Source organism: Momordica charantia (assembly GCF_013281855.1).
Source record: "Momordica charantia cultivar OHB3-1 chromosome 7 unlocalized genomic scaffold, Mcharantia_2.0 BLBB01000007.1, whole genome shotgun sequence".
Taxonomy (NCBI): domain Eukaryota; kingdom Viridiplantae; phylum Streptophyta; class Magnoliopsida; order Cucurbitales; family Cucurbitaceae; genus Momordica; species Momordica charantia.
Genome location: NW_028275165.1, coordinates 19,941,168 through 19,965,717, shown reverse-complemented (window position 1 = coordinate 19,965,717; position 24,550 = coordinate 19,941,168). Strand labels below are relative to the sequence as shown.

The 24,550-nt window shown below is 32.7% G+C and overlaps 3 protein-coding genes and 1 long non-coding RNA gene across 6 annotated transcripts; 2 read left to right on the top strand and 2 right to left on the bottom strand.

The window, feature by feature from the left end:
• The first annotated feature begins 616 nt into the window (after positions 1–616).
• Positions 617–3,589, top strand: LOC111009552 (uncharacterized). The gene is made up of 3 exons (XM_022282667.2): positions 617–1,005; positions 1,118–1,223; positions 3,412–3,589. Exons 1-3 carry the CDS (start codon positions 850–852, stop codon positions 3,492–3,494), a joined length of 345 nt encoding a protein of 114 aa, XP_022138359.1. The 5' UTR covers positions 617–849; the 3' UTR covers positions 3,495–3,589.
• A 1,924-nt stretch (positions 3,590–5,513) lies between these two features.
• On the bottom strand, positions 5,514–6,539 carry LOC148210508 (DUF581 family protein, putative (DUF581)). The gene is made up of 2 exons (XM_088126344.1): positions 6,201–6,539; positions 5,514–6,111 (listed from the first exon to the last, which is right to left on the bottom strand). The coding sequence occupies exons 1-2, from the start codon at positions 6,419–6,421 to the stop codon at positions 5,862–5,864; spliced, it is 471 nt and encodes a 156-aa protein (XP_087982470.1). The 5' UTR covers positions 6,422–6,539; the 3' UTR covers positions 5,514–5,861.
• A 9,131-nt stretch (positions 6,540–15,670) lies between these two features.
• On the top strand, positions 15,671–22,727 carry LOC111009873 (uncharacterized). Of its 3 annotated transcripts, none has more exons than XR_015792334.1 (6): positions 15,680–16,452; positions 16,531–16,597; positions 16,759–16,985; positions 17,341–17,633; positions 17,848–17,954; positions 18,958–22,727. It is a non-coding gene; the product is annotated as an uncharacterized LOC111009873 (long non-coding RNA). The 3 variants fall into 3 exon arrangements; XR_015792335.1 differs by having other exon boundaries at positions 15,685–16,452; positions 17,371–17,633; XR_002601279.2 differs by having other exon boundaries at positions 15,671–16,452; positions 16,759–17,633.
• LOC111009872 (MATE efflux family protein) lies at positions 18,462–20,670 on the bottom strand. The gene is made up of 2 exons (XM_022283103.2): positions 20,549–20,670; positions 18,462–20,419 (listed from the first exon to the last, which is right to left on the bottom strand). Exons 1-2 carry the CDS (start codon positions 20,591–20,593, stop codon positions 18,944–18,946), a joined length of 1,521 nt encoding a protein of 506 aa, XP_022138795.1. The 5' UTR covers positions 20,594–20,670; the 3' UTR covers positions 18,462–18,943.
• Positions 22,728–24,550: the final 1,823 nt, after the last annotated feature.

The window sequence follows — 24,550 nt, the reverse complement described above, 5'->3', positions numbered from 1 at the left end:
TTTGTTCCAAAACATAAATAAAAAAATTGTTTTATCTTGAATTTTAAAGGTTGAAACCATGCAATACATTTTTCTTCATTAAAAAGAAAGAAACGAAACAAGAACTTTACTAAACGAGTCATAAATGTCTGATATGATTTGATCACCCAACTATATTCATATTGGTATGTATTTCATTAATTTATCTGATTAAATTTTATTTCTTAAACGTCAAAGTGAACATAATTCGCGGTAATTAACATATATTTCCAATTATGAGCTTGCGAGTTCGATCCCTACCCTTATATTAAAAAACAAAACAAAAAAAGATTTATTTCTTAAACGAGTTTTTTTTTCTTTTTAACAGTTAAAGACTGTCTTTATTCACAATATATGGTCCTGATTCCTCTCTTTATTTTTTCATTCATTATTATTATTATTATTTTATTTAATTTTTTTTTTTTTTTGAGAGGGACGAACGCTAAGTTTGGAAGAGCAGTAGAACACGGCTCTTCGTTGTTCGTTCTGCTGCAAAATAAACTCTAGGAAGTGTCAAAACGACGGCGTATTGCCAGCTGGAGCGGACAACAAAATTTTTTACATTCACCGACGGCTCGATTGGAGACAGATTGCAAAAGCGGTTACAAATTCCAGAAAGGAAATAAAAAGAAAAAGTTAAATCTTTTTATCCTCTCAGATTCTGAGAAATCACGAGTTTCGTTTACAATTTCCAGTCAAAGGATCAGTGAAATCAAATCACTGAAAAGGAAAAAGAGGCGCAGAGATTGCCAAAGAGCTCCTCCGTCGACTTCATCGCCTTCTCGTCGGAGCTTCCAACTACCGGATCGGCACCGGAGAAGAATTGGAAAAATGAGCAACGATGCGAAGAAAAGCAATATGATGGTGAAATCTGTATCGGAAGATCGGAAACCGTCGGCGGTGGCGAATACCGGCAAGAAAGTCGTCATAAAGAGTGCCGATATGTTCGGAGATGTGCAGAAGGAGGCCGTCGATGTCGCCATAGCTGTAAGCTCTCTTCCTCTAGCCCTATTTTTCTTTTATTTTTGCTGATTGCTAATTGTGACTTCGAATTTCATTTTTGAAACTGTCGTTCTTCTGTTGGGGATTTCGGCATCAGGCATTTGAAAAGCATAGTGTAGAGAAGGATGTAGCGGAGTATATTAAGAAAGAGTTCGATAAGAGGCATGGACCAACCTGGCATTGCATTGTCGGCCGTAATTTTGGTAACTCATCTCTCTCTCTCTCTCTCTCTCTCTCTCTGAAATTTCAACTGAAAATTTTGTGATTTAACTGCTTGAAAATCTGTCTTATGGTTTCCAGTTTGGTGGTGATGGTGATGCTTAAACATTCTGAATGGCATGAATCTAGGCTTGTATTGTAGGTTGCTTGTTAAAAAATGTTTGATCTGGTTAAACTAGTTGAGTAGAAAAATGAGCTGTTAGATTGTGGATATTCTATTATTCACCCGCATTTGACAAACAGGAGGTCCTTCCACTAGATATATTCCATTGGATTCAGCTGATTTAGAACTGTAAAGGGTAGCTAACTCTCACAAGAACCATGATTTTTGTTTTCCCCTTTCATTCTTTCTTCTGATTTTAGTTTTTTTTTCTTTTTTTTTTGGTGAAATCTGCTCTCTTAAACCTGGTGATCAATATTAGTGTCTTTGATAGTGTTCGGTTTCGAGATTAGTCGAGGTATAAGTAGGTGGGCCAAATTTGTCAAAATAGAAAGTAACTGAACTCATTGGCTCTTCTGGAACATATCACTCTTGAACAGAAGAACCTCTTAACCCTTTTTAAGCTGATTCCATGGTAGGTTGGATTAAGGTTTCTTTCAAAGCTTTTGTTCTGTGTTCTTGGTTGGTAACCTAATGAATGAAAGTGAAGCAAACTAATGGAGGAGGGGCCTTCTTGTTCCAGGAAGTGAGGGAGAGTCTAATCAGTATCCAACTTTGGTCGAGTTTGTGTAGCACGTTTATTTGTTCTTTGTAATGAACGCCCGGTTTGATAACAACATTGTTTTAGGTTTTTTTTTTGGTTTTTAAAAACTATGCTTGATTTCTACAATTTCTTTGTTATGTTTTTTACCTTCATTAAAAATGCATTTGAATTTTTTGCCAAATTTTAAAAACAAAAACAAGATTTTCAAAACTACTGTATTTTAGTTTTCAAAATTTAGCTTAGATTAACCATCATAGGTGGCTTGTTGGTTGAAATGGACTAGGGTAAAATTAGAGGGAATGAGTTCGAACCCATGATGGTCATTTACCAAAAAACTTTTATTTTAAAAAATTTTGGCTAAGAATTGAAATATATTTTCAAGATGAGTGAAAAACTAACTAAAAATTATACAAAAACAAACATACTTTTTAAAAACATAAAACTAAAAATGAAATGGTTCTCAAATGGGGTCGAAATAATTTAGAAGGTCTGTTTCGAAATTGTTTTGTAACTATCAGTTAGGTCATATTCTTTTGGATTGGAGGCCCTTTCTTTAGTTTGGCTTCCCTCTTTAGGGTTTTGTTTTTGTATGCCCGTGTACATCCGTTTTGTTTTCATTATTCTCAATGAAAAGTTTGATTTCTTATATCAAAAAAAATAATTTAGAAGGTCTGAAAATTCTTACAAATTGCTTTCAGTTCTTGCCAATCAAATCATATCCAGGTCCCTTGAGAATGCTTGCTGAAATTTAGACTAGACATCCCAAAATTCAGTGAACACTGAACAAGAAAAAAAAACGAGAGGATTTCTTCAGATTTCTTGAAACCTCTCCACATATCGCTAGTTGAATGCTGTTTGTAGAATGCAGAGTAATCTGATTTACTCTTCATTCCAAAACTTTCAACTACTGACTAAACGCACCAAATTGTTCTCATGGAGACCCTGCTTCTAACTCATGAGAAGGATACTTTTCCATCCTCGTGCAATAACCATCAAGTGATTGCTTAAGAATGTTCTTAATGCCGAGGAGATACATGGGACCTGAGTATAGTTTGATGGTTAAGACATCTTTATCTTGTAGTGGTGATTGAAATGAATAGACATTAACCGATAATAGGAAACCTCTTTCATTCAAAATTTGTTTAGTTATACAAGAAATTGTTTTTTCACAGTTTCTTTGATACGTTATTTACCTTCCTTATAAACACATTTGAAATCTTCATGAAATTTGGAAAATAAAAACAAGATTTTAAAAACTATTTTTCATTAGTTTTCAAAACTCAAGAGTTAGATTTTGAAAGCATTTTTGAGAAATAGACAACAAAACAAAGAAGCACATATATAAATGCAGTATTTATAACTGATAAGCTTTGTTTAAAAAAAAATATAAACTAAAAACAAAATAGTCATCAAACAGAATTTAGCTCCGTCGTTCCTGAATTTTGAGCTTGCATTGTTTCCATGGCAGGTTCATACGTGACACACGAGACAAACCACTTTGTTTACTTCTACTTGGATCAGAAAGCAGTTTTACTATTCAAATCAGGTTGATGAACTCATGTATATTTTGAATGCAGATTAATGAACTTGATTAACTGATTATGATCATTGTGATTTAATCAAATGCCTGGTATCCTTGTGGACAACACTGTCTTCTGCAACTTTCTTTTTCTTTTTTCCTTTTTCGATCTAATGATTTTGCTCAAGCCTCCTTTAACCTTTAAATTAGACATAATCAATTTGTTTGCCATGGAAAACTGAAGAGCATTCTTGTTGTTCAAAAGTAGTTTTCTTTTTCCACCATGTTGATTGCATTTGGTGCAGGTTCTATATTATGAGTTTAGGCATAATGCAGCTCGCTATTCTAGTTCTAATTCTCCAATAATTTGAATCCTTTTGTTTGTTAAGGGTCCATTTATTATAAACTGTTTTTTTTATTTGACTTAGATTTTAAAAATTAGATAATAAAACAAAGAAACAAAAATTAAAAATAGTGTTTGTAAGATTATTTTTAAAAAACGGGATTTTAGAAATAAAATGATTATCAAATGTGTCTTAAAATTTTGGTTTAAATTTGGTTTACTCGTTTTTGCATTCAAACGTTTCCTTAACAATTTAAGTTAAATGCAAAAATGATTGAATATCTTTTTTAATATGAAATTGTTAAATATCTTTTTTTTTTTCTTTTTATGACATGGATGGGGTGATTATTTTTTGCTTTGGTTGCTTAATATTTACCTCTACATTTATTAATGCCTTATTTTTTTTAGTTAAATTATGAACCAGAAGACTTTTAACATTTTACCTTTTAGAGACATCGACATTTCCATCAACATCGACATTTGAAACATTGTTTAAAAGATCGCGAGTTTGAATATCTACTCTCGTAATGTATTTAAAAAATAAAACTCCGTTCGGCTTTGAGTTTGTAATTATATAAAATCTCAAGGGCCTTGAGAAAAATAACCAGTTCTCGAGGCCCCATGAAGTCAAGATTCTACTTTGAAAAAAAATTTCGTTGTTCTCCAAAGTACTAAATTTCCCTATATGTGCCTGTTCTTTTTCCTTGCAGTGCGCAATCTAGAACATTCCCTACTCGAGCGCCCACTGTAAAACTCAATAAAGAAAAAAAATATTGATTTAAAAAATGTGTTTATTTCTATGAAATTACAGGCTCAAATCTTATTATAAAATTCAGATTTAAAATAATATGCTCCTACGTTCAGATAATCTTAATTATTTAATACACTATCAACGTCTCTTATAATTAATTATTACATTCCTATCTCCTTATCTCTTCTTCTATATTAATCTGCATCCTCAAATACCGTTACAAAATATTACTTATCTACAACTAAAAAGTAATTAAATAAAGATATATTTTATTAATTTGAATATTTAAAGTTATGCAACATATTATGTCGGGAAATATATGTACATAAATATCAATGAATATATACATCACTGTACTAAAAAAACAATATTAATATAAAATTTGAATTTATTAACAAAGCCGAGTGTTAAATACATTCTCCATCCTACCTTATCGAAAAATAAGTACTTACATTTAATGCTCATAACTCATGGTGATGTGAGAATTTTTGTTTTTAAGTATGAGATTGAGTTGAAAACCTTGAACCTCAAACACAATTTATTTTCTTTGATATTTTTTCACTCCATAAAATTTGTATAGTTCATAATTATAACCTTGTATTTATTTATGAGCAAAACTTTAAACGATATAAATTCAAATTTATTTTCATAAATTAGTTTCTTTACCAAGACTTCCTAACTTTGGTTTAAATTTAAACACGATAAATCTACGAATCAAACATTGTTCAATGAATATATTTTCTTATATGTTTGGAAATTATTATTTTTAACCAAAAGAAGGGGGAAAAACAAAACAAACAGTGATTCCAAAATAAATCCATAAAGATTTTTATATTATGAAAAAAACGTTGATATATTAATTTTAATTACTTTTGACTAGATTTTTCAACTCTTCACTTGACACCAACACCATCCATGTAAAAAAAGAAGGGTAAAAGAAAATGTGGAAAACAAATATATAAGAATAATATAGTTTTTTTTTATTTAATGGTAAATATGGAAAATTCCGGAAATGCCCTTGTCGTGCCCCCCAAATATTACCCTCCCAGTCCCTACTCGCCAGAGAAAACGCCAAAAAAAAAAAAAAAAACTGTCAGAGGGGAAGTTGCCAAAATGCGGGAGTACTTCAGACTCATCCATCGTTCATGCCCCTATCCCTTGGCTTCTCTTCCAGGGAGCAAAATTGCAAAATCCAGACTCATGATTGGACAAAAACGTCATTAACTAAATTCAACAAGGCTAATTCTGGAATTACACCTCATCCCCATAATTCCCCTCTCTCTCTCTCCCGGTTTGGTTCCCCTCTCAGTAGGCAAACTCTCCCCGCCCATTTCTCGTCGATTTGCGGTCACGAGAAGCCGCCGCCGCTGCCGCCGCTGCCGCCCCCGCCGCCGTCGAAGAAGAAGAAGAAGAAGCCGAGCTCGAAGACGACGCCGTTTTACCGTTCGTGGCAGCGGCAGCAGCGAACGAACAATTCTCCTTCACAATACTCTCCTCTTCATCCATAAAAATCTGCCTGCACCTGCACTCCACGCTGCAAAATCCTCTATCTCCCCTAAACACCAAACCGAATAATCCATAGCGCTCCTCAAATCTCAACAGATCGCAGAAAGAAAAAAAACGGAGAGAATTAGAATTACTTACTTGTACATATAGATATCTTTTCCCGGCAAGAGCTTCTGCTTACAGAGGTAGCACAAATCGAGGCGCGGAGACGGCGGTGCTTGGAAACAGGAATTACTGTTCTTCCTAGACGATTTGGAGTTGATCATCATAACGGAGGCTTTGCTGATAACTTTGGAGGATTTCTGGCAGAAATGATCTCCCTGGGAGGATTCCAGAATCACGCTCAGGCCGACCATCATCGCCCAAGCATTTCTTTCAGTCGAGAAAATCGGGAGAGAAAAAGGAGAAAGAAAGTTAGGGTTTCTACTTTCTTACGACTGTGTTTGGTTTCCGGGAAAATTTAAGCGGAAAATAAATAAGCGAATGGGAAAAAAAGCGGAGGGGAAGAAGATGATGGTACGGGTGGTGAGTGGTGGGGCCCCTACAGCTTTGGAGCAGTAAACAAGGACGATCAGCGTAGCGAGCGATTTGACTTCTAGTGCTTATGAACTGCCACGTACCCCCTCTATTTTCTTTTTTTCATTTTACTTTTTTTTTTTACTTTTTTTTATTTATTTTTTATTTTATGCCTGTTTCGTCTGCTTCTGGAGTTCTGGTTACGTTTTAATTAAGCATTTATAATTTTCCTTTAATTGGTAGTTTATTCAAAAGCCATGGAATTTTAGGCCATCCCCCCTTCTAAACCAACGGCAGCATTCTATTGTATATTTTTTTTCTGTGGATTTTATTTAATTAAAAAAACACACACGCACACAATACTCTTTTATTTTTTTTCTTAACTTTTTTATATTATCTTCTTTTTATTTTTATTTTAATGTTTGGATAATGTTGTTTATTATTTTATTAATAATAACTCATGATCTGTTTGGCATGGAACGAGCGTGAAGAAATTAACGATACTTCTTTATCTCTTGAGTTGTTCTGTCGGATCGACCGTTCCATACCTTTGGTCTCTACTCGAACTGATGAAAAAATGGGGTAAGAAAATTTTGATACGATCTGCCCCTACTGGGAGGCATCTACATCATCACGATCACAAGGAGAGGTTCACCCCTCATGAGGATACTTTTTTTTTCTTATGCAAATTTACTTAATCAAATTGATTGGTAAATAACATATTTTACAATTGTCAGAATTTTGAATTTAAAACTTTAAAATCAAAACTACACTTAAAAATATACTATTTCATATTATAAAATAATTTCATTAAAATTTAAACAGGTAAAATAAAATATACTTTAGGTGATGCGACTAAAGTCCTATATTGACTAAATAAAAACATAAAAACATAATCATTAGTATATAAATAAAGACAATTATCTTGATAACCAAAAGCAAAATTATGAATTCATGAAACTAATAATTTGTTATTAAACACATATTCGAAAACACTAACCTACAATTTTTTTATTTTTTTAATATTTAGATTATTTCTATTTTCAAATTACCAATCTCACTACAGTAACTATTTTTAAAACATTATTATATTTTACTGTACTATTAAATTTATTTTCAAAATTTTGTTAAAAGGTTGTTGGCACAAGTGATTTGAACTGCCGAGAAAATTAAAATAATTTTAAGAGCGTATGATAAATATCAACTTAATTTGTAATTAATACTTTAATTAAAATATTTATTAGAGAAAAACACTTCCAAACATGGCTTTGGAAAAAATTACCGTCTCTGGTTAGAAAAGCGGAGCCAATCTCAAAAAATGCTCCTCCCTTTCTTGTGGGGACCTGATATATGAATTAATAAATATGTTGATTTCATGAATATTTTTTTTGTTCACTATAAATTGAACACGTGGCAGAACAAGTGTTGTTTCACATTTATTAATGTGGTAGATTTGTTTTTTACCCTTTTCAAAACATTTCCAGTACATTTTTGTATTTCAATAGTTTTTTGCTTTTTCTCTTTTTCAGATTTAAATAATATTTTGCAGTATATAGTTCCGACTTTCTTTTATTTTACTTTTTATATTTTTTAAAACATATATTTTAGTTCTTTACTTTTGGTTGATATTTGTAAGATTTTCACTCAAAATTTTACCATTATTTTAGCTTTAGCAATTGACCATTATATGTTTTCACCATTTAGAAACTAAGTAGATATTTAAGAGAAATTAAAGATAAAAAGAAAAATATGTTAGTTTGGGATGAACGTGACCAGTCAACTATAAACTTGACTGAGAAAATCATGTAAAAAAAAATACAAGTTTAGTAGGTTTTTTTTTTCTAAGTCATGTGTATTTAAAAATATATATTTTTTATTTTTTTCACGATTGCGTGTCCCTTTCTTAATTACACGTCATTTTGAGCTTCTTCCTCCCATAGTAGATCGATCTATAAAATAAAATAAAACAACCAACTCTTTAAACTATTTTTAAAAATTTATTACATACAAATTTTCAATATATACATATATGTATGTGTGCGTGTATATATATATAAAACATTTTTTAAAATTAAAAACTACATCATTTCCACACAATAATAGTTTTGTATCTCGTGTCGAGGGAAAAATAAATAATGAACGAGGGCGGGCAATTGACCCTCTCTCAATTTTCCACGTAACAGAAATACGTATAAAATATGAAAGATTTTATAGTGTTTCTCTAATCTGACTCTTAAATTTTAAAAAACATGTAAAAACTTTTCATCGACTCCCCCATGAATGGAGTAAAATAAAGTTGGATAAATTTTATGGTACTACAAGAGTATAGTTATTCGTCTCATTAATTTATTTCACGTCAGCATCATATGAAAAAAATGGCACGAGATCCACCAACATTAAACGTAGAAACAAAACTATAGCGTAAACAAAGACAAAAGTATAAATCTTTTCTTATTCGTAATACTAAAATTTGTTGAGTAAGCAAAAGCAAGCATAGCTCAGTGCTAACTGGCATGTATCTAGAGATTATGAGTTCGATCTTCACCTCTACTTATTGTGCTGAAAAAGCTTTTTACGTAAATCGAGATAAGAGAATGGAGGATAATAGAATTAATTAAGAGAGAGAAAATTAAGGAGAGAGAAGTTGTAAAAGAGTGCCACCTTAACAAGGTACATAATAATGGAAGAAAGAAGGGGGATAATAGGTTCACTGAAAACGACAAGAAAATATTATTAAAGGGACTTTGAAATTTCACCTTTGATTGGGGTTTTTGGTAGTTGCTTTGCTTGCCTTTCCTCTGTCCCCTTGTTCTCGTGGGGGCCTTCCGTATGCACTAATAATGCACGACAAACCCAGCCCCGTGTAAGTTTACTCCGCCACGTGTTGAACGTCGAGAAGATATATCGATTTAGTGAGGTCAGCTCGACTGTGAGAGACGAACTAGGGCGACCTTGCCTTGTTGTTTACCGTCAAGTACGGGCTTTGGATTGAACGTAGTTAGTGCTCGTCGCCAAGATTGAAGTGGAGGGTGAGAATCTCGACCTTCCTCACTATCGGAAGGTTGGGTAACCTGTTATCCAGGTATGTTCAAATTCCTTATGAATATACCACTCACTTTCTCCGACCGATACTATCTTAGACATTGGAGTGCTTATCTCTTGTAGGTCACGACTTACGGAAGGAATGGATATCGTTGCTTAGACAGATAAATCTGTGTACGAGCGTACTCCTTAATCTTTTAACATTCAACATTTAGTAATAAATGGTGGGTCAGTCAATTTTAACCCGGGATTTTGAATTTCATCAATAACATAGACTGCTGAACTTAAACATCTGGTATTAATTAATATCCTAAATTCACCTTGTTTTTAACCCTGTGCCTGTATTTGAAATCAATAAGTGAATACAGTGGCAGTCCAACAAAAAGTAAAAATTACACCATTTATTTAAATTTGAAATTAAACAACACATTTTTCCTAAATATTGAACAAGTTTTAGCCCAATTATTTTCTCAATTTTATGCAAGCCATACACTATTTTTTTTTTTGAAAATTCATTATTGATATCTACCTCACATTTATTGTACTAGCAAAATTAAACAAGATTATTATCTCTCTATATCATTAATTATTAATTGCTTATTCTTTAATAATACCATACACAATCAACAATTAACTTATTTCGACACTAAAAAACAATTAAACTTATTTTCGAGCATCAAAATTTCATCCTTATATATTATTATTACTTATGAAGTGATCCTATGCATATAAATATGGTTTACAAATGTAGCGTGATGATTTAAATTTTAGATGAAATAAGTAAATACTTATTTTGATTTGATTTTATTCTATTAGATATTAATAATTCATCTCAAAACCAACTGACAATAAGAGGAGTAGTCGAAAAACTATTCTTAGTACCAAAATGGGGAATAGTAACAAAGGGGCGCATCATTTTTGTTACATTACTCTCAATTTGATATGTTGTTTTTTTACAAAAAAAGAAGACCTTTCGTTATTATTCATTGTTAATAATGATAAGAAACGAAAGTTTTTTTTAATGATTTTTGATCGTTATTTACCCCACAATGATATTGAATATAGGGAGTTGTTTGTTTGTCCACGTCTATTATAAACCATTGTTAGGTCACTTTTTCTTTTCAATGTAGATCGTTAACCTTAGATACAAATATTTTGATTTTATTTTTATATTTAAAAAGAGATTTACATAGTAATTTCGACTTTAGTTCGTTCTGGTATTTGTACTGTTAAATACATTTATTTTACTCCATGTACTTTCAAATTTTATTAATTCGCGTTCCTATATTTTCAAAGTGCCTATTTTATGTTTTATGTATTTTTCAAAGTGACCTAGTCATTATTTGCAAAATTTTTAATACAAGTTTTATACCGAATGAAAAGTTTTTAATACAAGTTTACAGCAACCTTTCAATAAATGTTGTGAATAATTGTATCTAACACCATGATCAAAATAATGAAATGAAAATGAAAATGAATGGACAAAAATGATGAATTTTTAAAATTTCAACAACCAAATTAATTGTCTCGAAAGCACAGAGACTAAAATGGACCAAATTTGAAAGTACAAGATGAACCATAGTCGAAAATACAATGATCATAGTATTTAAATAATAGTATTGTCATTTTTTTAGTATAACAATTTGAAGATATGAGAGATCGAACTTCCGTCTACGTGCCAATTATTGTTGAGTTGCTTGTATTATTATTATTATTATTATTTTTTTGGTTTCTTTTAACGCATAAGATCATAGGTTTAAATAACGTTCTGGATTGCAGTGATATAGACATAATGACGTGGAATAAGAATTTGTACAACTAAATCATAAATTGATTTGATGATAAAAAATATATTGGACAAAAATTTCGATTAATTATTGTACGGAACCCCTGCTGCTTCATAAATAAATGTCAAAATCTCCCTTTATTAAATAAATAATAAATGGTGTAAGTAAAGAAGAAACTGTGGACGTCTAAGTATTATAGGGACAGTCTAGCTTGCCAAATTCATATTTATATATTTATTTTATATTTCACGTATATTCATTCTATTCTTTTAATTTATTAATATTAATAATTTCAACATTAATAACTAATGTTAATTAAATGTACTAATTTTTTCAAGCAGGCGCTGTAAAGAAATTGACATATCGCTAGTCTAGACTATATTTTTTTAATACACAATCAAATTAAGGTTAAAAAGTATAATTCATCATTGTATTTTCATGAAGGTAACGATTTAGTCTCTGAATCTTGAAAATTAGTAACAATTTAACAGTAACGACTAAAATTTATATTAGTAACGAATCGTTATTTTTCAAACGTCATGGACTAAATCGTTACTTTAGTGAACAGGGACCAGATGTATTTTTTAACGTATATAGATGAAATTAGTTGGTTAAATATACTGAATGATTGTCTAATTTATTATGTAATTCTTAATTTGATACTAAATCTTTAAAATTTTCAAATTGTATTCCGTGATTGTAGCAAATAATTGATCGGAATCCCATTCATTTTTTGTTGAATTAACCGATCAACTCCTAACTACGGTATTTCATAAAAAATAATATTAAAATTTTTTTAAAAAAATTATTTTATTATTAAATTATTATTTTTTGCCAACATTTGGAACATGTCATTTGGATTTGGATGTTACTTGCCCCATAAAAAATCATCATTAAAATTAGGAAATTTTTTATACATATTTTTCTGTACACCATTTTTCTTACTAACAAATTTAAATAGATTTTTGTTTTTTTTAATAAATGACCTAATTGCCCCTTGAAAATTTTAAAACATTCAAAATCAATATTAATGATTGACTTAAAAATCAAAAGCTAATTAAATCTAAATATTTAATGGTTGAATTTAGTTGGATCTATTTTTTGCTTTTTGAGTATTAAAAAGTGGGAGGTAAAGCTTCGAATTCATGACCTCTTAATTAAAAGACATATGTCAATTACCGCTGAGTTAAGTTAATACTGACAGTTTAGTTCATTATTTAATAAGAATTGTATGGATATAATAAATATTACGATCCAAACATTGTTTGGATTAGAAAAGTATTATAACCTAACTAAATCAATAACCTACAAGTATGAAAGTACATAATTTATAAGATAAATATAAAAATATTTAAAATAAAAGGTTAATTAAAATGAATTAGAAAGGGGGACAGGCAGGTTTTGCAGGTGTTTGGATGTGGGGAGAAGGATGTGAGACGTGACGGGGAGGGGACGGCGTTGGCTTTCAGTCTCTTTATTTTTCACTACTAATTATTATTTATTACTTATTTTATACAAAAGCCGGCGCTGCCGTTGCCGTTGCCGTTGGCGACTAAATGAAGTTTAATTACTTTTTTTTTTGTCACACATTAATTAATACTTAAATCTACTCCTTTAATCATTTGCCACCTGGCATTGTCAAATAGGGTAAGTGAGGAAAAATTAAGTGGGAAAGAAATATTAAATTTGGAAAATTCAAAATTCAATATTTATACACAAAATGTGTATCAATTTTTCCTTTTACCGTGATTTTTAAATTTTATAAAATTACAAATAAAACTTGGAGATGAATGTTCTAATTGTTACCTTAACCTTGAAAAGAGGTTATAATTTGTACCTAAGTAGGATTTTCGTGTGAATAATACGTTAAAATTTAACGTAATATCATGTGTTGAATTGATTATAAAAATGTATTTATGGTATATGAAATTAATGAAATTTTAGAAAATAAAAAATGGTATTATACTTTTTTTTTATTAAATGTTTGGGAATTTTGTAAAATTGGTCCAATTTAATTTGGTGTAAATATTGATTTTCATTGAAATTAGTAAACTTTGAAAATTTTTTATATTGTTTGTTTTTTTTGTTAGAATTAATGGATGAATTAGCATAAAATTAACAAATGATAAAAATTACAACACTCACAAGTTTACAATTTAAATTTCTCACATTTTAGTCATGATATATGAACTAGACAAAATTTGGATAATATTAAAAAAAAAATCATCCCATTTATTTATTAACTAGCATTCTTATTTTTTAAACATAATTTTAATATTTTAATTAAAAAAAGCCATATCAAAACAAGCCCTGAATTTAATTGTCAATGTGAGCACAATTACTACCTTTCAAAAATCTTTTCAAAATATAAATCAAATTTTGAAAACTAAAAAAATACATTTGAGCATATAAATCAGGGTTTGAATCCCACCCTCTTATTTTGTGATACTAGAAAAAACCCAATTTTAAAATTTTAAAATTTTTATAAGATACATTTTTACTTCGTACTATTTAAATCTACAGTTCAGAATTGATGGGAAAAAAGATATCGTGATTTATTTTATTATCCACTAACATATATATATTATTAACAACATGGAAAATGACAGTATCAGTACAGACATCATATTATATCATTTAATTTACATTGAAAAATATCAGATTAAAGTGGACTCAATAATTACAGAATGAAAAAATATGTAAGAATATTAAAGTGGAATGTTGCCACAATAATTTTAACCCTTTTTCTTTTTTGTTTTGACAGCTAAGAATTTGAACATTCAAACTTAAAAATGGTTAAACATACCTCCTCTCTAGTGTCAAATACCACGTTAAACATGATTAAGAATCATAAATTTTAATTCCATGGATTAAGGTAAATATTTATATTAGATATCTAACCGAAAAAATCTAATGTCTTTTAAAAAAAAAAATAAAAATACTATTTTGATAATGATATTTTTCAATCATTTTAGTCTATATACTCTAAAAAAAATATTTTTTGATATCTGTGAGTGTTCGATCGCATCTCGACTAATTTCACGGGACAGCCGCCTGACCTTACAATATTTGGTGTCAGGAATCAAAACATATATTTTAGTATATATACTTTTAAAAACCAACTATTTTGGTATTTTTATTTTTGCTTTTATCTCATTTATTCAAATCACAATTTTAGCACGACACTTTACTCACAAAACTTATTGAAATGTAGCCATAAATTTGTACCAAATGATTTCCATATAAAATTTGTGTTAAAAGTTTCCATTTCTTAAAGAAGTAGAGAGACAAGTCAAATATTTTGAAACTATAAGGTATGTGAACAAAATAAATATATAGATCGGGATGAACGTTCTGAAGGCATATAGATCAAAATGAATAAAAGCTAAAAGTAAAGCTAACAAAATAATTTTTTTTATAAAATTATGATAATATATATATATATATATATTATTTAATTTCATAAAATGTAAAAAAAGTGAGAGTCCCATCATCTAGTCATGGGAAAAAAAAGGCATTTATGGTGGTATTCAATGAACCATTTATGGTGGTCCATATATCACAAGGGAAATTTCATACCCTATTACCTTAAATCTGCAATTATTCAATTTTCCACTCCATTATCATCAACATATTGTGCCGCTTTATTTGATGGATATTGGATGGATTTTGTGAGACACACGTATCAATATTTATGGTGTATTTTTATTGTGGTACAGATACAGGTGATGTAAACTTTGACATCAAGGAGTACATACCAATCATCAGTGAGCTATGTTCATATTAGCATTTATGGTATATTTTGTACTCAAAAAATATTTATGATATTTTTACAATATTTTTTATCTTTATTTTTCACGGATCGGAGCTAGAACCGAAGGCCCGTTGATTTTTTGAAGTCTTGCGAGGAGCCTAAACAACGATTCTCCACCTCGTTTTAGGCAGGTCTAGTAGTTCCCATGCCTGGCAAAGAAAAATGAACCCCAATAGAGTATATGTTGAGACATAAATATTGTATAGTATATCAAACATGTAAAAGTATACCTTAATTAAATAATTTTACAAAGGAAATAATCAATCATTTTAATTAAAAAATATTATATCCGACTGGTTCTTGGTTTGAGTCTGGAGCAAACAATATTAATTTTGAACAAATTTATCCTATCGAAATAATATATAAAGTCTAACTTTGATATAAATGAAAAGAATAAAAATTTTATTTGTTTATTTATTTTACTTCAGCATTATTGGCAGCTACCTCTAGTTAAGAGGTGATCAGTTCGAGACTCCACCAGGAAATTTTTAAAGTTAATGATTTAGATAAGACGAACAAACTCTTAAAATACATTGGTCGATATCAAATGGGCCTGGCTTTGCATTTGGAGATAGGGCCTTCAGGCCCAATTAGCGGTCGCAATAACCCGAGGCCCATACGGAATTACTTCTCCATCGAGGCACAAACCGCCAAGAAGTTGAATAGTTCCCTCTAGCGAACCGGGATCGTCTTCAGAACAGAAGACGATTTCCTCTACAATTTCAACTATTCGATTAATTTTTTTCTTGTTTCAGAAGTCAAAATCATTCTGCAAAGAGATTCTACAATTCAACATCAATGGCGAGCGGTAATCATAGCGTGCTCCGAAAACGATTAGGTGTAGTGGACGTCTGACACGTGTTTGTGAAATTTTCTCACCGAGCTTTGATGAACAACGGCGAATTTGACGTGGACAAAATGGCGTTCAAGATTGCTGTCGCTAATGGAGTTCAATTAATATGTTAACCGCAAGCCAGAAAGTTGGGGAACAATCGTATTGGTGCTGCAATATCGGTACGCTAGGCCTGCTTTCTTATCCTTAGCACTGCCGGATCATGTCGACCATGGAAGCTACATAAACGAACTTCGTGACCTTTATATCCTTAGCATTGTCCAATATATGGTGGATGTTTCCCGGCGTCTCGTCAAACAGTCAAATTCATCAATGGGAGCTGAAAAGCAAACAGCATTATAGTTTGCGTTTAAGCAACAGCAATTATGAGATTGACTGGTAACTTATTTTTATGTTTGGTGTCAAAGAAAATTTCTAAGTTGATTTATTTTTGTTATCTATGAAATTTTCTTCCAGGGGTCGGAAAATTCACTTGTCCACGACGCGATTCAGAATTTTAACAGCCAATTTAGAAATATATGACGTGAGTCAAATCTTCACACGTTTGATGTAAATAATATGTGCTTATTTCTTGCTCTCTTTTGGTCATACTGAGGTTGTTGTTTCGAATTAGAAAGCAAAATTGTTCTTATCGTTTTAGGAGATTCCGTATCGCTCATATGGTTGCATGACGGTCGTTTTCAGGTCGTTTCATTACTTCATCATCATCGTCGTGGAAATGAAGTTTGATTGGTGAGGTAGAATCTTCCCTTGGTGGTCCATGTTGTAAAGTATGCGCGCCACTACTTTTGCACGCTAGGTGTTTGATGAAACGCCTCTGAATAATTTGGTTACCCCCCGGCATGGTTCTTTCATTTTTTTAATGCGAAAAGTCTCCACTAATCATAAGATTGAATTATCTCCTCTGACCGGTCAGTAATCTCTATTATAGGTTGTAGGCTCGAGTTCCACTTATTGTTTGAATTGTAATAAAAGGAAAAATTATCTCTACTCAGCATCACGCATGTTTTGGTTCCATATGATACAATTACTTCAAAATTTGTGCACTAAGAGTCAAAATCAGACCAAAAATTTTACTTTTTATTACAACTTAACATCTTTATCCTAACCACCCATTTGCACCCCATGGGGAAGTAAGCTGATTTGCACAACTTTTTGAATTCTGTTTGGATACTTATTGCAAAGAGTCATCGAAATTTTAGTCCAATAATGATTAAAAGTTATTATTAAATGAAACTGTTTGTCAAGTTTGCTTTCTGTTGGCAGAAATGTTGGACTAAAACTCCAATGGCACAGGTTCAGCCCCTGGAAATTGGTTGAAGGGTCAGCAATCGGAGGACATAAAGGCGCTGATCTTAAACGACAATTCATTAGATTAAGTCTAAAGAGTCTGCAGAAGAAGCATAAAGCCATGCTGTTCTCTAATTGTTTGACATTATTTTGCTGCCTTACTTGCACACAGGGGAAGGAATCAATGGGCAGCTGGATTCAACGTTTAATTACTTTTGCCCGTTTTAATTTGAAACAAGAAGAATGCCATCCCCTGAAATGGATGACAGGTAAGACTATCAAGTTTATACAGTTTTTCTGCCTCCCAAACATACACAAAAACCTTAAAATAAGCTCATCTTTTTATTTTTCTTAATGGAAAACCCAACCCCTAGACAGGAAGCATTAGTCAGAGGTTTTGTATGATTTAGAGTGCTGTTTGGGAATATTAATGATATGAAACTGTTTTCTATTTTCGTAACAATATTTTACTGTTTAATACAGTAATCCAGGTTGGATAGTCAACTTTCTACACTCGTTTTTGGTTGAGTTGTTCCGTAAGATCCTTAGCTTGACGAGAAGTTCTTTGAAGTTTGAACCGGGAATGAAGAGTAAGAATTCATATTTAGTAATGGGATTTCTTTCAACTACTACTTCGTAAAACAATTTTGAATGATTGTTATCTTGAAAATACACCCAATATTGTTGTTAGTTTTATAAATTATATTAGATGGTGCAAGTAAAAAAAAATTGGAGAGCTGTAAATCCAAATTTGGACAACTTTCTGTTAGATATTTTTGTTTAGAATTGCTCTGTGTACGATAACCATGAAGAAGGAAGAAACAAGCTAGTGCAATCTTGGTATATTCCGGATTCTAAGTTATATCACATGACAAAGTATACGAGTTTGTTCCTTTCTCGAAAACAGAGCTTATCATCATGTGTCGAAGCAAATTGATACTTGATAGGAGCATTTTTTTACGTCAGCAAGTAAAAAAGTATTTTCAGAAAAGGAAAAAGGAAACCCATAAATTTGGCTATGTCCCCACCATAACTGAAGATCTAGGCTTGGAAATGAAATGACTATAATGTCCAACATTGTATATATATGATGATGATGATATGAAGAATATGGGAGTTGTATTGTTGTATATCAGCCATGCATTTGCATGTACGAAATACACTGTGGCTGTAGCGCACGTTTCATTTTGTTGTCTCAATGGCCACACACACATCCACACCCACACCACACATGGGGCTGGTCTATTACTGTGCCTCCATATGCCTCTTCCATTTTTTTCGTTATAATTTTCTATCATTCGAAAGGGAAATTTCATCCATTGAAATGACACCAAGTTCAATATTCCCCCCTCCCCACAGAAAAAAAGAAAAAAGAAAAAAGAAAAAAAGTCCCTATCTAAATATATTACAAAAGATCCCAATTTCAGTTAATCCCAATTTTTACCTAAAATCATACAAAATAATAGGCTTTGAAGAAAAATGGAGATAATTATAATATATAGTATATCTTCTTCCTAAGAAATCCTAATTATACTCTTATATATCTTATCTAATTTTGTGTGTCTTTATTTTTCTTCTCTTATTTTTGAACAGGTGATTCTTTGAGAAATTCAGGACCTTCCTCACGTATGGCTGTGTGGATTGCATGTGCGAAGACATGATCGCTGCCTTTTCCTACCAAGTCCTTGGCTTTGATTGACTCCATTTCCCAATCTGTATTGAACACCACTATTAAGATTGAGACCACACATGCCATCTGAGCTGCCAATAGCCCATAGCAAAGACCCACAAACCCAAATTTCCAAACAAACGCCGACACGACGGCCACCGGCGCACCCACCAAGTAAAATGAACAGAAGTTTATTCCGGCGCCGGTCCCCGGCCTCGCACTTCCTCTTAGAATCCCGCAGCTTGTTGTTTGTGGGCAATTTGCCAGCTCGCAGAGTCCGATTATGGGAAGGACCGCCACTGTCAGCTCTAGAATTTCCTCGTCTTTTGTGAAGATTCTTCCCCATGTCCTTCTGCCGATGGTGGTCAGTGAGAGGCCCATTAATGAACCCACCAAGGCCAATCCGATTGCCACTACCGTCGCGAGTCGGGCCTTTCTGGGACGGCCGGCGCCGAGCTCGTGGCCGACTCTGGTCGAGACGGCGGCGCTGAGGGCCGTCGGCAATGTGTACATTAGCGAAGTTGTTTGGATGACAATGCCTGAAGTCGCGAGTGCAACCTGCGGGTTATGGAGGTAGCCAGTGAGGATGGTCATGAACTCATACCACCACCATTCCAAGCAAACTCCGAGACAGCTGGGAATGGCGAGCTTGATCAGCATTCCCCATTCCTCCCCCACCGTGGCGGCGGCGGTGTTGGCAGTGGCTGTGCTGCTTTTCAGTGGCACAAACAAATTAGCCTCCTTGGAGGAGGTACTACGAGTGCAGAATATCAAATAGAGTAGAAGGAAGAAAAGGGTGCTGAAATTAGCTATAAAGTTGGAGATTGCAATCCCACGGATGCCGAGATCAAGAGGGAAAGTCAAGAAAATGGCGATGGGGACATGTAGGAGAATAGCCAACAAATTGCACCACATGACAAGCCACGTGGTACCTTTGTTTCTTAGGTAAATACGGAGAGGGTGAAGTAGGCTGTTCAAGATCAAATCAGGGACAGCGAAACGGCAATACATGGCGGCGATTCTGGTGATTTCGGGGTTCTGGTGGAGGGCCAACATCAGAGGCTCCAAATTGAGCCAAAGAAAGCCAATGGGGAGAGAAGCAAAGAGCAAAATGAGAACCGTTCTTTGCAGAGTCAGAAAGGCAATAGAGGAATTGTGGGAGCCGAAGGCCTGGCTGCAGAGTGGCTCCATGCCCATGGCGAGGCCGGAGAGAACGGAGTAGCCGGTGATGTTGGTGAAGCCGATGGCTAAGGAGCCGGCGGCGAGGTGGAGAGTGCCGAGTCTGCCCATGCAAATCACGGAGATCATGTTCTTGAGATAGCCCACTAAGCCCATTGCCATGACAGGGAAGCCGATGTCAGCCATTTGCTTCAGCTCCTCCAGGACCTTGAAAAGCAAGAGAGAGAGGAAGCAAACGCAAACAAACAGGTAAGCAATCAATTTATTATATATACACAATGGGGGCTATTATATTATTCTTTCTCTGGGGGGGAGGTTTCTTTTAAGAATTCGTACCTCTGGCATTGTCGGGTACTTTCGGGACTTCTCTTCTGCAACCATATTTTTTCCTTCCTTTGCCCCTTGGTGTGTTTCTTTTCCCTGTGCTGAGGAGAGAGAGAGAGAGAGAGAGAGAGAGAGAGAGGAGAGAAGAGAGAGCAAAGTGAGTGTTGGGCATGCAAGAAAAGATTTTAATTTATAGAGATGGGAATTGGACCATTGGTGGGGGTCTCTCTTATGCGTCTAGTGACACACATTCTCTCTCTCTCTCTCTCTGGAAAATGCACAAAGGCCCTTCTTTCAATTTTGCTCCCCATTCAAAGTTAGTTATTTCAAAGCCTAGGATCGGAAGAAGAAATACCCAATATTTTATTTGTTATGTGTTTTTTTTTTCCATGAACCGAACCATAAGTAGAATTATGTGAAAGTTATGTGATATTGTGGACTTGGGAAAGTTCAAACTTATTTTTCAGTTTTTATTTTAGTCCAAGATTGAACTATTATCAAATACTGATACGTGCCTGTCTATTGAATTATGCTCAAATTTGCTTGTAACGAAAAGTCTAAACTAAATATTAGCTTAATTTTACATGTCATATTTTGCTCCTTTTTGACCATGCAGTACTGTCTTTGTAAAAAAGTGATAGTGTTTGAAAATTTTGAATTCTAGGCATTAAAGTGGGGTTGGTTGAGAATTTGAATTTTCAATAAGATTATTGGTATTTTAACTAGTTGAACTACGTCGAAGTGGACATGAGTTGAGTTGGTATAACTTTGGAGGTGGGGAAATTGAGTGAATATTTGATACACATGTTGTTTCGAGTGGGTTAGTTTCACAAACTTCACAATGATAGTTGAAGGTAGAGATTCAAATTTCTGACCTCCTTTAGTAAAGTTATAATGTTTTAATAAGTTGAGCTAGATTCAAATTCTCTTAAACTACATGTCTATTCTATAAAATTATAAATTCGTGAATCAAATATAATGTTAGAATTCAAAAAGATTATACAAATTCAAGCCCATGTTCATTAAAATTGCAGACCAAGTAAATATCCCAATAGGCTCTTTTTGTGGCCAAAGTTAGCACTAAGGTTAATGTGGGGCTTTTATTGCTTGTTTCGTATAGAGCATGTATTTCTTGTTTAAACCATGTGATAATGTTGAAAATAGCATACAAAATGCCTATATTTTTTTATGGAATTTTGGCACTTTCCAAAATTAAGGGAAACATATCAACTCATCTCTTTGTAAAAGGATCATGCTTATAAGTTAAAAATCTTTTTAATAAAAAAATACCTTGATTTTTCTTCACGTGGGAAATAGTGGAGCCACATTTATTGTTATATAGCCTTCCTTGTGGGAAGATTGGTAGCTTGCTAATCACTCTTTTGATTCGTTTGTTTGATGGGTTTTTGGTTCCATAATTATCCCATAATTTGTTTTAGTTTGTCCCACACGTAACATTATCATGAATTATGAATAAAAACAATATAGTTAATTTGGTGAACAGTATGGAAAATTCTTTAATTCGAACATCATTATCACGTAACGTCTCACAATAGCTAATGTAGTAGATTCGAATCTCTATCTATTGAACTAAAAAGGAAAAAAAAAATCATTTTACCTAAACTTATCTAGAGATGTTTTAAGTTGTATTATGATTTTGTTCTTGATCGTTACATCTGTTTCTAAAGAAACATGGATATTTTGATTTTGTGGGGAAAAAAAAATCTCTCACCCATATTGAAAAGGAGAGAGAAAGCAAAAAAGAAGTGGACCTTTCTTGTTTGAGTTGCAACTTTCAAAGAGAAGAATATATGGTAACTGAGCTGCCTAAGAGAGATGGGCAAATGGCAATGCATTTTCTTGGCCAAAAGTTTGGTTATATATACAAATCAACAGTCAATTAAACTTGTCACAGCACCACATGCTATCTTCTTATAATTAAAGTCAGTGCTTTGTACAGCCAATATAAGGCAGATTTCAACAGCCTAAATTGTGGGGGTCGTTGTATTTCCCTTTATAGCTTTCCTTACACTATCTCTCTCTCTTTCTCTTTCGCTTTTTCCGATCCAACGCCACGATTCGTTATCTTTTGACAATTAGGCATCAAGGGTCTATCCAAACCGTGTAAATTCAGATATCATTGAAGTTATGAGTTTAAATTATGACAATTACGGCCATTTATAAGTCTCAATTGTCTTGTAGTACGCATGTGAAACTGCTCCAAACATTGACAATATAGTATTTTGTGCCGTGAAAGTGGGACCAACAATTAGCAAAACGGACGGCTATTAAATTCAAATATAATTATTACAGTGAACTGTACATTTGAAATATTAAATATATTACGAGTTTTTGTTATCTCTGTGAAGACGTCAGACAGTTGTTTTGTGGAATCAACGATGATGGATGTAAATTGCCCCGAGCACTGACAACATAATATTTTGTGACGAGAAATTAGAGGGGTGGGGGCTGGGAGGGCTAGAGATGAGTTGCTTTTTTGTTAGGGTCAAAAGGGGTGCCCTTATTCCAGAGGGTAAAAAGTCCCCTTTCCAAGCAAAATCTGATACGAAAAAGGAGAATAGGAAAAAAGAAAAAAAGGGTTCATTATTTAAAACCCTATTGAACTGAAGACATTAATGCCAAATTTAATTTAGAAAAGAAAAAATAAAACTAATTGTATTTAATTTAATGCCTTTTTCTGGATATCTTGATTGCTTAGGTTTCTCACATAACTAACGTCCTTTTAGAGCAATCAAATTTGCCTCTTATTTTCATACCAATCACAATGCTCGCTCCCACAATTATTAATTTTCCCACCAATTAATCATGTAACAACTATCATTGTTAATTTCTTTTTTAATGGGTACACTTTTGCTTTCGTTGAATGAACAATCAAATTTGCTCTGTTTTTTATTTCTCAGAATTGATGCCACACGGTTTATGTCAGTGGGTCTCTATAATCGAGGCTCGTTGCTTGAATTGAGCAACACTGTGACCAACATATAACTCGAACTTGAAATTCTCTAGATAGATAATATCTATCTTAAAACCTCAAAATTACTTTGTGAATAAATACTATTCTATATTGAAATTTTCATCTCACAATCGAATTGATATACTCGGTTGGCTAGTAATCTAACATGTTAATTGCCACAAAACTCTAAAGGATATAGTTATAATTTTATTAAGCATCAAGTTTGAAACTCCGAGTCTCTATAATCTATATTTTAGTTATACACATAAGTAAATTATACCTACATAAAATATAAAAGTTGGACATAAGTTTATGAAACGTTCAAGATAAAGTAGATGCACATACCAAACATATATAGACTCAACTTCTTAATCAATCTCGAGTAATTTGTGAATGAAACATGGCCGGGTTTCAAATATTTGGATAGCCTAAACTCTAATCTAAGGAGAGAGAGATGTACTGTTGTTTTTTATTTTAATGTCACAGTTAGACAAGACCATCCATGTGCATCAACCTAGGTTAAACAAAACATCAATAATTATTTGATCACCCACTAGGGATAATATTGTCTATGCAACAAAAAAAAAAGAAAAGAAAAAAAGAAAAAGATTGCATTCCATCACTTCTTCATATATATAACATGTCTTTCCATTAAGAGAGAGGAGATTTCTTACCTTACTTCTTAGTTAAATAAGCATTCAGAGAGGGAGAGAGAGAGAGATTGGTTGGTGGAAACGAAACGACAGCGTATCGAACTGTCACAATCCTCCTCTAGTTTTGGCCAAATAAATATAATATAATATAATATATTTGATGGATTTTTGTTGTTAAGAATGCAATCAGGCAACCAATGGGAAGAGCTCGAACCACCGACACCTTTTTTGCCTTCTCCCGCAATGAGTGACAAACCGCCATACTTTTACCATTAAATTTATTATTCCCCAACCATCTCACATCTCAAATTACCTTCTCATCAAAACCATTTTTTCTCCGCATACTTTTTTGGTTTAATTTAGCAACGAGAAACAAGAAGCGAGGAA

Excerpts from the sequence above, each read along its gene's own strand:
- LOC111009552 (XM_022282667.2), top strand. The coding sequence starts at position 850 with ATGAGCAACGATGCGAAGAAAAGCAATATGATGGTGAAATCTGTATCG. Across the intron at positions 1,006-1,117 it reads CCGTCGATGTCGCCATAGCT|GCATTTGAAAAGCATAGTGT; the intron begins GTAAGCTCTCTT and ends TTTCGGCATCAG. Across the intron at positions 1,224-3,411 it reads CATTGTCGGCCGTAATTTTG|GTTCATACGTGACACACGAG; the intron begins GTAACTCATCTC and ends TTTCCATGGCAG.
- LOC148210508 (XM_088126344.1), bottom strand. The coding sequence starts at position 6,421 with ATGATGGTCGGCCTGAGCGTGATTCTGGAATCCTCCCAGGGAGATCAT. Across the intron at positions 6,112-6,200 it reads AAAGATATCTATATGTACAA|GGGAGATAGAGGATTTTGCA; the intron begins GTAAGTAATTCT and ends TTTGGTGTTTAG.
- LOC111009872 (XM_022283103.2), bottom strand. The coding sequence starts at position 20,593 with ATGGTTGCAGAAGAGAAGTCCCGAAAGTACCCGACAATGCCAGAG. Across the intron at positions 20,420-20,548 it reads AGTACCCGACAATGCCAGAG|GTCCTGGAGGAGCTGAAGCA; the intron begins GTACGAATTCTT and ends TTGCTTTTCAAG.